General features: G+C 61.5%; 1 protein-coding gene across 1 annotated transcript; it reads right to left on the reverse strand.

Annotated features, from left to right (window-relative positions):
* Positions 1–5,155: 5,155 nt before the first annotated feature.
* Positions 5,156–10,016, reverse strand: INHBB (inhibin subunit beta B). Its single transcript, XM_060151554.1, has 2 exons — positions 9,569–10,016; positions 5,156–7,108 (listed from the first exon to the last, which is right to left on the reverse strand). The coding sequence occupies exons 1-2, from the start codon at positions 10,014–10,016 to the stop codon at positions 6,333–6,335; spliced, it is 1,224 nt and encodes a 407-aa protein (XP_060007537.1). The 3' UTR covers positions 5,156–6,332.
* Between the last annotated feature and the right edge of the window lie 694 nt (positions 10,017–10,710).

Here is a 10,710-nt window from a genome sequence, read left to right on the forward strand (position 1 = left end):
CCTGAGGTTCTCTAGAGAACACTGAAGGGAGAGGACGCACATTTGGAAGGCACAGACACAGCCTCTCCCCTGAATAGCTGTGAGGCCTTGAGCAAGACACTCCGCTTCCCCGAACCTCAACTTCCACATCAGTAAAATGGGCACACGTCAGCTGCCCAGCAGGGAGGCTGTAAGGAAGCAGTGCATTTGCTGGCAGTAAGTTCTCAGTGAATGTTAGCAGACATCACTGTCAGCGCAGCCTCTGTGAATGTTCGTTGGATGAGAAGGAAAGAGTGTGCTCCGGGGAGGGCTTCTGGGCAGAAGGGAGGGGCTCGGGAAGGGCATCCAGCACCACTCCTGACACACAGAAAACAGCAACAACGAACCCACACCCATCGGAGCCTGGCCTGTTCCAGGCACCTTAATGCACACGGCACCGCCTACACTTTGGGCCCCGTGGTGGGCACTGTCGTGGTCCCCATTTTACAGATGAGGCAACTGAGAGGTTAGGCCAGGATCACAAAACCCGGCGGGGGGATGGTGGGGGCAGGTGGCTCTGAGCCCACACTCCAGGCCGCCTCTTCCACCCCCAAGGGGCCCAGCAGCCAAACCCCTCACACCTGGCCAGGGAGGGCATGGGGCTGTCCCCACAGCCAGAGAGGAACAGTTCAAATTTCAGATGCCATGGCTCTCCGGGTATCCCAGGCAGCAGGCCTGGCATGAGTGAGCGGGTGGCCCCCTCCCAACTGAAAGCCAAGAAGACCCTCAGCCCCAGCCTCTCCTCTCCTCCAGGGAGGCCCCAGAAGCGCCACGGCCCCCCCGCCCCCCTCCTCCTGGGCAACTCAGTGGCTGAGTGATTGTGGAAACAACTCTTGGAAGCAAATCTCAGCTCTGCCACTTATGAGCTGTTCCAACCTCAGTGCATGGCTTTCTCAAACTTAACTTTCTCATCCATGAGATGGGGATAATGATACCTATTCTCCATCCAGCCCTGGGCTGTCGTGAGGACTAAACTGAGATGATGCGTGAATAAGAGCAAGCACCCAGGAAATGTTTGTTGAGTGACTAAAGGACTGACCAGATAGTGCCATTCTACTTTTTTTTTAATATAAATTTATTTATTTATTTTTTTGGCTGCATTGGGCCTTCGTTGCTACACGCGGGCTTTCTCTAGTTGCAGCGAGCGGGGGCTACTCTTCGTTGCAGTGCACGGGCTTCTCATTGCAGTGGCTTCTCTTGTTGCGGAGCACAGGCTCTAGGCGCACAGGCTTCAGTAGTCGCGGCACGCGGGCTCAGTAGTTGCGGCACGCAGGCTCAGTAGTTGTGGCACAAGAGTTCAGTTGCTCCGCAGCACGTGGGATCTTCCCCAACGAGGGCTCGAACCCGTGTCCCCTGCATTGGCAGGCGGATTCTTAACCACTGCACCACCAGGGAAGTCCCCATTCTACTTCCAAAGTGCTCCGGCTTTGGGGCTGCAGGGACACCACAGTGACGCCCCCCAACCCGGCACTGAACGGCCAGGGCAGGGCAGCAGGGCTGTGAAGACACACTGAGGGTGAACACGCGGGCCACAGAAATGGCGCCTGCACCCACGCCTGCTCCCAGCACCTGTCTGGCAAGAGGGTGATCTAGCCCAGATTTAAAAATATAACGAACCCCATCACCGTGTATAACTGGCCAAGGGCATCATTTTTTGACAAGGAAGTAAATGAAAACGGCAAGAAATACACACAGACAACCGAGCAACCACACCCCACAATCACAGTCTCACACCCCACAGGGTCTCACACTCACTCAGCCACACAACCTCAGACCCGGGCAAACTCACACGCAGCCCACCGCGCACGGCCACGGACACAGACAGCCTCACGCCCTCCACGGCTCAGCAGACAGGCAGACGCACCTCCAGGCGCAGAGCCGCACGTCACGCAGCCTCACCCGCAGCCCATCCCCACCCCCACTCGGCCCGGCCCGGCGCCCAAGCACGGCTCACCCCAGGCCTCGCAGACCGCAGGCCCGGCCCTCCGGCAAAGCCCGCAGGTAATCTGCCGCTTGCTCCAAACATCCCACTGAAAGCCCAGCGACCGGGGCCTCTGGCCACTGGCAGGGTGTTTTGTTTCGGCTTCTTTGCCTGCAAAGGCACACTTTCCCCAGCCTGCAGCCGTCTCCGTGGCTTGGCGACAGCCTGTGGCCTCCCCGCCCCCTCCCGCCCTCTCAGGAGGCCCAGGAGGGGAGCCTGCCAGGCCCCTTGGGGGTCCCCAGCAAGAGTTCCCACAGGGCTTTGCCGAGGGCATGGTGCGGGGCCAGCGCAAGCTCCAGGTGGGCCAGGGGTCCGGCCCGGTGCAGCAGCCCTCGCCTGCAACTGCAGCAGGGACCCTCAGCCCCGCCGGGCGGCCACGGCATCACGCCCAAGGGGGCTGGAGGAGGAAGCAGATGCAGGACACCCCTGGAGGCCCTGCTTCCTGGACCCTCCGTGTGCCTGTCTGGGAAATGGGGAGAAGCGATGGGAGGGAAGAGTGGGGGGTCCTCTCGCCCCCCGCCCCGCCCCCAGCCTCAGACTCCACTGGGTCGCTGAAGGTCAGCCAAGGGCGAAGCCGGAGCGTGGAAGTAGCTGAGGCGGGTGGGGCGGGCTGCTCCGGCTCTGGCTGGCCCGGCCTGACGCACCGGCCCTGTGAGAGGCTAATGGCCTGGTGGCCTGAAGAAGGAAGAGAGGGACAGAGGGGAGGAGAGCAGGAAGGCCTGGGCCGCGGGGGGAGGTGGGCAGCACAGGAGGCTCACTCTCTGGGCTGCAGCGGAGGCTCCAGGGGCGCCTCTGGGGAGAGGTGGGACCCTAGGCCAGGACCCCTGGGAAGAGGGGGAGGGAGAGCATGTGGGGAAAAGCCACCGGGAGGAAAGAACAGAGAGGCAAGGACCACAGAAGCACAGGGAGGAAGCCGCACGGTCCTGTGGGGGAGGAGGCCCAGCCCCGGGACAGGGATGCAGCCTGTCCTCAGGGGGACAGCAAGTGGCCCCCGCCATCGCCCCGGCGGGGGGCAGCTGCGGGGCTGACCCCTCAGGGCACAGACCGGCACAGGGCAGCAGGGCGCTACTCGGGATCCGCGTCTGCCGGCCGCTGGCCTCCAACCTCGGAATCCCAGGCCATTCCTGGGGCCCCCCCCCGCAGGACCCGTGGGCCACCCTGTGACCCAGGAGGGCGCCTGGAGACGCTCAATGTCGAAAGAGCAGAGGCACCCTGGTGACTGCGGCAAAACTTCCTGGGCCGGGGACAGCTGGATGGTGGCTTTTATACCCTAACACGTCCAGGCCAGGCCTGTCTCTGCGAAATTTTCTTCTTTGCCCCCGTTAACTTTTATACCATCTCGAGACATCACAGATGAACAAATGCACCCCTCAGACGAAAGCCTGGCAGGCAGCAGCTCTCTTGGCCGGGCAAAGACTAGAAAAAGACAGAGGCCAGAGGCTGCCGTCCTGCCACTCGCTGGCCATGTGAACCGGGGTGGCCCTCCGGCTGCCCAGAGCTCCCTCAGTTTCCCAGTTGTTGGCTTAATGGGGTTAGATAACCCCTAAGGTCCCACTTGTTCAACCTGAGATTTCTGGGAAGACCACGTGTGACCCCCCAAACCACACGCTGTAGCCCCTCTGTCCCTGTAGGGCCTCTGATGAAGCAAGGCCTCAGCCCTGCGGTCCTGCCAGGGGAACAGGTGGACCAGCACCTGTCTGGCAAGAGGACTCAAATGCCCAGGGTGCCTGTCCGGTCTCCGTGACCTCAGGTAAGCCCTGAACCTCTCTGAGCCTCAGATTCCAAACTCCGGGAAACGCCATTTCCCACAAAGGCATGATGATACAAGGGCGGCCTGACAACAGCATCCGCTGGGTACCTCCGGGCATCCCTGCAACCGCAGTTGGGCCGGTGTCACTACTAACACCACCACCACCTACGGCCAGTTAAAATCCCCACAGGAGAGGACACCTGGCATCCCCAGGGCCTTATTTCTGGCTTCCATCCCAAGACGGTAACCTCTTGCGGGTCGCAGTCGCCTCTGTTAGTAAATGGGGATGGGTATGGGGTCAGGTGGGCTTCCACCTCCCAGGTTTCACATGTGCTCCCAGGGAAGGGGCTTAACCGGCACTTTCAAACGGTACTAGACGCGGCCCTGGTGCGACACGATTAGTCTCGGGACTAGAAGAGTAAACAAATGTGTAATTCATGAATTTGCTAATTGTCCTGCATTTGGATCTCCTGCCACTTTTCCTAGACTCTCTGCCTGACATCCGAGCTCGTGGCAAGGACTCAGAGAATGCCGGGAGCTGCCCAGGGAGGCAACCGGCAACAAAGCCGTACACCGGGACTCGCCCTCCCCCCGCAGCTGCCCCCTCGAGCCCAGAGCCCACCACCCCAGACACCACACAAGGCAGGAAGCCCGTGGCACTCCATCTTTTATTTCCTTGAACTGTACACAAATGTAAAATACTTTAACAGCAAGTCTACGGGAAAATTGTTTGGTTTTAAATTATTATGAAACAGAACCTAAGGGGAGCTTTATTAAATAAACACAAAGATGGGGATTTAAGGATACACACCTGCATCCTACCATCGTCTTTTTTACTCTACCTTCTGGGTGTGTAAGGATAGAAAAGACACATCAAACTGAATAAACAAAATCCATTTATACCCTGAAACACTGGCAGGCCACTCAAGGGATTGTTCAGAACGTCCACCTCACATAAGATGGCCTCACCATCTAATAAAAATTAAAACTGATCTGTTGGCCTCTTTGGTTCCAAAATTATGTATAATACATTTAACTGTATTTTTTTTTTTGCTGCTATAAAAATAACTTCTTTTTCAAATGGCAGTTTCTGACTAATCATGCAACTAAATCAGTGCAAACATTAAAAGCAATCATTCGCTTAAAAAAGAAGCAAAGGATTTCATTTCAAGTATAAAAAATATAAAAAGAGTCGTACGAGTCCAGTTTCATCTAGTGTGGGTCAACCCTTTAAATTGCATAGCTCACGTGGCACTTGGACCTCTGGGGGCGAGCGAGCTCAATGCTCCACCAAGGGCCACTTCAGGACACACGCGGATAAGCAAGGGCTGTATCATGTGCGTTCGGGCGGGTGTGCAAGTGCTAGGAGGGGCAGGCGGGCGGGCGAGCAGGCGGGGGCCACATCTGTGGCCGGTGCTGGTGGCCGGGGGCCCACGTGGGCCACTTCTGCAAAGCAGCTGAAAGCCTCCCCGTTTCCCCAAGACCAGTTAAACTGCTGTGCTCCCTCGGCCCCTGCTGAGGGGGCGCCCCCCCCAGCATTTCCAGAACGCCTTCACCCCACCGCTCCCTCCTCCTAAGAGCTCACCCCCACCTGCCTAAGAGTCATTTCCACTCCTCCCCAAGCAGTCCTAGAGGAATCTCCCCAGGGAAGGGCAGATTGCAACTTTTTTCTTTCCACTTGGAACAATTCAGAGTTTAACTTAAAAGGTCAGACCTGGTAGGAAAGTCCCTTTTCAATTGTACAACCGGAACGAATGACCATTCAACTGCTAGTGATCAGTTAAAGCATCAAATTAAGACCCTTCTCTTCTCCCTCCCTCCCCACCCCCAAAACACACACACATACACACACACACACACACACACACACACACACACACACACACACAAGTCGAGGCAGGGACCCAAGCAACAGTCAAACGGTCACTGCCACAGCCCCACCGTCTCCGGCAGGTGATGTCCTTTCTGGGCCTCCTTCCCTCTCCAAGGGTGGAAAAGGATGGGGGCTGCCCTGGTGCCGCAGCAGGAAGGATCCCAGGCGGGGGAACGAAGCCCACGCGTTGGAGCCAAGAGATGCCGCGGCACGGCGGGCCCCGAACAGGCGACGGGGGACACGCGGCCATCGCCCGCGGCCCGCTCCCCACCTCCGCCTCTGCTGCTCCTCTGCGGGGCTCCCTCTCTCTCTCTCTCTGTGTCTCTGTCTTTGTGCTCTTCTGTGTGCTCGGAAGGCGCGATTCAGAGTGGCCAGGCCAGCTGGTGGGGATGGTGGCTGCTCACCCCACTCTCCGGGTGACAGGCGTTTGGGGCTGAGCTGCCCTTTGTCACCGCATCCGTTCGCTGCTATCGCGGAGGCTGCTGTGTGGGTGGCAGGGTGCCACCGGCTGTGCGCGTCCACGTGCGCACTGTCGAGTCTGCCACATCCGTGGAGGGTTCTCCCTCCGCTTTTGACTGATGGCTGGATGAAGAAGTAGGAAAATATCTCAGGCCTCCCCCGGGCACCTCCCGGGCAGCCCAGCGGCACCACCACGGCCCCCCTGCCGCGCACGGCGTGCCCCCCGCCGCGGGACCGTCTGAGCCCCGCCCTCAGGCGCAGCCGCACTCCTCCACGATCATGTTCGGCACGTCGCGCTTGACGATGTTGTACTCGTCGTCGAAGTAGAGCATGGACATGGTGCTCAGCTTGGTGGGGATGCAGCAGGAGTTCACGGTGCCCGGGTTCAGCCCCCGCATGCGGTACTGGTTCACCACGGCCGTGTGGAAGGACGAGGCCGAGCCGGGCACCCCCGCCAGGTAGGCCGGGCAGCTGCCCTCGCAGTAGTTCCCGTAGTAGCCGGTGGGCGCAATGATCCAGTCGTTCCAGCCGATGAGGCGGAAGTCGATGAAGAACTGCTGCCGGCAGCACAGGTTGGTCCGGCCGTCGCACTCCAGGCCCCGCTTGCGGATGCGGTGCCGGCTGTCGCCCAACCGCGCCTGCACCACCACGAAGGGCCGGTGCGACTCCTCGCCCGGGTGCACGAACACGGGCGCCACGGCCAGCTCCCGGCAGCCGTCGCACTGCACGTCCAGGCTGAGCCGCCGCTCGCCCCGCGCGAACAGGGCCTGGATGGGCTCGGTGAGCGGGAAGGTGTGCCAGCCGCTGCGCTTGAGGTCCACGCGCTTCTCCACCGCGGCCCAGCGCTCGCCGGGGCCCTGCTCCCGGAAGTACACCTTGACCCGCACCTTCCGCCGGCCGCCCTTCTCCAGCACGTAGGGCAGCAGCTTCAGGTAGAGCCATAGGCTGGCCTGCACCACGAACAGGTTCTGGTTGCCCTCGTTGGAGATGAAGAAGTACAGGCGGACCCGGGAGGAGGCCAGGCCATCTGCGGAGAAGCGGGAGAGCAGGCCAAGTTAGATCAAGGAGAACGTGAGGCGCCGGGAAACAGGGACTCTGCCGCGTGATGCTGGGCTTCGCACTGGCCACGCAGCTGGCCGGTCCTGCCCACAAATTCCTCTCCTGGGGCCTGGGCCTCTGATGGTAACCTGGCAGAGGCGGGGAAAATCATTTCCCATCGAGAAACCCGGACCAGGTTGGAGTCGGAGGGTCAGGGCCTAGAGAACCCGGCCTCACCTCTCCCAGGCCAGGGTTCCCAGGAGACAGGCTGTCAGAACTCAAAGCTCAACAGAGGAACTTGTTAGGAGGCCAAGATCTTAACAAGTTGTTACGGGTATCTGTGAAATCCGAAAAACAAAACCAGGATCTCGCTGAGGATTTGGGGGTGGGCTGTTCTAGCAGAGTTTGGGTTCTTTTTTTTTTTTTTTTGGTTAACTTAGGGCATTGCAAAATCCAGCTGAGCCACCTACTGCCTCTTTGCAGTGTTTACCTAAGCATGATCTGATCCAACCCCCAGTGGAACCTCCACTGCAAACAAGCCAGCTCTGCTTAGATTTCTGACACAGGAACGTGTGCGTTGCAGGCTGCAAAGTGCAGCCCTCGTTTCCGAGTAGCTCCAAGGGACAGGACACTGGGCTCTGAAACTTGAGGCCCACCCCTTTCACGAGACCCTGGCTCCCCGTGAATGGCACGTTCGAAATCTCCATGGATAAGGAGAACTGGCTTGTTAGTTTTCTCAATAATTTAGCTCAAGCAGAAGTGAGGCCATGCCAACCAAGAGGACTCCTCTCTCATCCTACATTTCAGTGACCCTTCTCTCTGACAATCTCTACATTTTTTTTTTTTTTTTTTTTTGCAGGAAGAACAAATAAGGCAACTGTGTGGCCTCCGCTGGTTTTATCAAACCTCCTACCACTGCCCCCCTCCCAGCCCCCTCCTCAGGCCCCGCCTGGCTCCTTTAATAACAGACATCTGACTTTGAAATGGGGGAAAGTGCAGCCTTAAAAGCTGGTCTTGGACGAGCTGCCTGTGACCTGAATCTGTTATTTATAAGTCAAAGAGCTGGCTCCGTGAAACGGACCAGAAATATAACAGCCCCCGCTGTCATTCTGTGCCACCGGGACCAAAAGGCCTCCTCGACCTTCCAGAATCCCATTTCTACTCGGGGCCCCAAAGCACCGTTTAATCCAAGCTCTCTAATTGCATGTCCAGCTTCCCCTGACTGTCGGACAGCTAAAACGGCAACGTGTTTCTTTCTAAGCACAAACCAGCCCCGATTGTCTCTGCTTTGCTACACACCCGGCCATGCAAAACTTTTCATCCCTTTTCATCCCCAGGAGGCACCAGCACAGTCTGCCCGCTGCCTTGGGGGGGGGGAGGGCATCTGCAGCCTGGGGACACCATTGCCACCAACCCCCCAAGGCTCCCTGCGCACCCCACCCTGCCCAGGGCTTCCCCCTGCAACCTTCTCCGAAGGCCCCTGGGCACAAATGGGGCTGAGCTCCAGGCACAAAAGCCACCGGGCTCATTCAAGTCCTGAAAAGGACAGCGGAGCCGAGAGCAGTTGCAGCATTTCAGCACGAGCACATTTTACTCCTTCTTTTGAAGTTGGAAAGGTATTTTTCCTTGCTTGATTTTTACATTTAGACAGTGGTAGAAATCTACAATCCAGGGCCGGGGGAAAATTCCAGAAAGGACTCCGACCCTTTGTTAACTACGAACTCTACTGGCTCTAAGGCCAAGGAGCTGCTGCCGCTGCCAGGCGAGCCGAAAGGCACGGGGCTGCCCCGGAGCCGAGCCACTGTCTTTCTCTGCGTAAATGATGGGACCTGTTGAGAAGCCTGCCTTCCGCCCGATTCCAGTGCCCACACAATCGGAAGAGAGGTTGCCTAGCTCTTCCCAGCGAGGCTTCAGCAATCCTGGCAAGCCCACACCACCCGGCGAGGGAAGCGGCCCCAGGGGCCTCTCACGCAGGCACACTCACACACACGCACGCACACACACACACACACACACACACACACACACACTCCTCCGGCCCACGGATATCAACAAGCACACACATCTCCATCCACACTGCTCAGCCTACACTCCGATCGTGGGAAACAAAAACATTAAGCCATCACCGAGCGAATGCCCGCGGAGCCAGGGCCGCACGCATTGGCCGGGAGGGGGGCGCGCACCCGGAGGCGCTGGGGCCCGTTTCGGAGAGCGGGGTGGAGAGCAGAGCGCTCCGCGGCGGGGGTAGGGCAGCGGGAAGGGGTTGCTGCCCGCGGGAAGAGGACGACGACCGGGACGGAGCGCACAGGGCCCGAGGCGAGAGGGCTGGGCCGGGCCGGGAGTCCGGGTTCCCCCCAGGGCGCGCTGGCTGCGGCTGCGGCTGCGGCGGCCAGAGCCGGCGGGAAGGGGGTGGAGGGGGGAGCGAGGGCCGCTCGCGGGGCCGACCCACCTGTCTCCGCGAAGCTGATGATCTCGGAGACGCGCTCCTGGCCGTCGGCGCCCGGGCTGGCGTGGCCGTCGAGGTGCGGGATCTCCACCCGGCCGTCCTCGCGCACCTTGCCCGCGTGCAGCTTCCGCAGGGCCGTGACCATGGCGGCCTTGGGCACGGCGTGTGTGATGTTGGGCCGGCCCCGCATCTGCAGGCGGTTCAAGATGTGCCGCTTCACCGCCTCCAGAAAGTCGCCGTCCACCCGGCCCAGCTCTTCGGGCCGCCGGAAGCCGCCGCACGACGTGCAGGTGTCCTGCGAGCCGCCGGGAGCTCCGGGCGGCAGGGGCGGCGGCGGCGCGGCGGGCGACGGCGGGGGCGTGGGCGAGCCCCAGGCCTCGGGCCCCAGCCAGCCGGCCGCCAGCAGCAAAAGGCAGGCAGCCCCCAGCGCCCGACCGGGCAGCCCGTCCATGGTGCGCCGCTGGCGACGAGGGCGCCCGCCGCGAGGCGAGCCGAGCCGAGCGCAAGGCCGGGCTCCGGGCTCCCGGCGCGCCGCCCCGCCCCGCCCCCGCCCGCCCGGGCCTCCGCCCGCCCGCCGGGAGGGCCGCCGCCGGCTCACAGGGGGAGGGGGCCGGCCGGGCCGCGGGGGTTCCCGCGCGGCGGGGAAGGGGCCCCGCGGGTGCCGGAGAGACGCGCGGGGCTAGGCGGGGGCCGGAGGGTCACTGGCGCACGGGCGTCTCGGGGCGCCTCGGCATCCGCAGCCTTCTTCCCATCCTCTCCGCGTCGGGGCCCCGCAGCCCCCGCTCGGGTGAAGCGAAAGCGGCGGCAGCGGCGGCTCGGTCGCCGGGCGGGTAAGGTGGCGAAAGGGCCGGTCGACGCAACTTGGCCGAGACGGAAACGAAGGCGCCTGGGCCCCCGGAGCGGAACCTGCCGCGGCTTGGCGCGGCGCTGCGGCGGGCGCTGCGGCGGCGCCCCGCGCTCGCACCTGAGCGCCTCAACCTCGCGCCGAGGAAGGGCCGCCGGCGGCGGCGACGGACGGGTCGTCCTCGCCGCGGGCCGGCGAGTGGGCGGCGGAGCGGAGCGAGCGCGGCGCCGGGAGCGCCGGGGAGCACGGGCCCGCTCAGAGGCGGCTTGGAGCCCCGGGCCGCGGGCCCTGCAGTCCTCCC

Source organism: Lagenorhynchus albirostris, chromosome 6 (assembly GCF_949774975.1).
Source record: "Lagenorhynchus albirostris chromosome 6, mLagAlb1.1, whole genome shotgun sequence".
NCBI lineage: Eukaryota > Metazoa > Chordata > Mammalia > Artiodactyla > Delphinidae > Lagenorhynchus > Lagenorhynchus albirostris.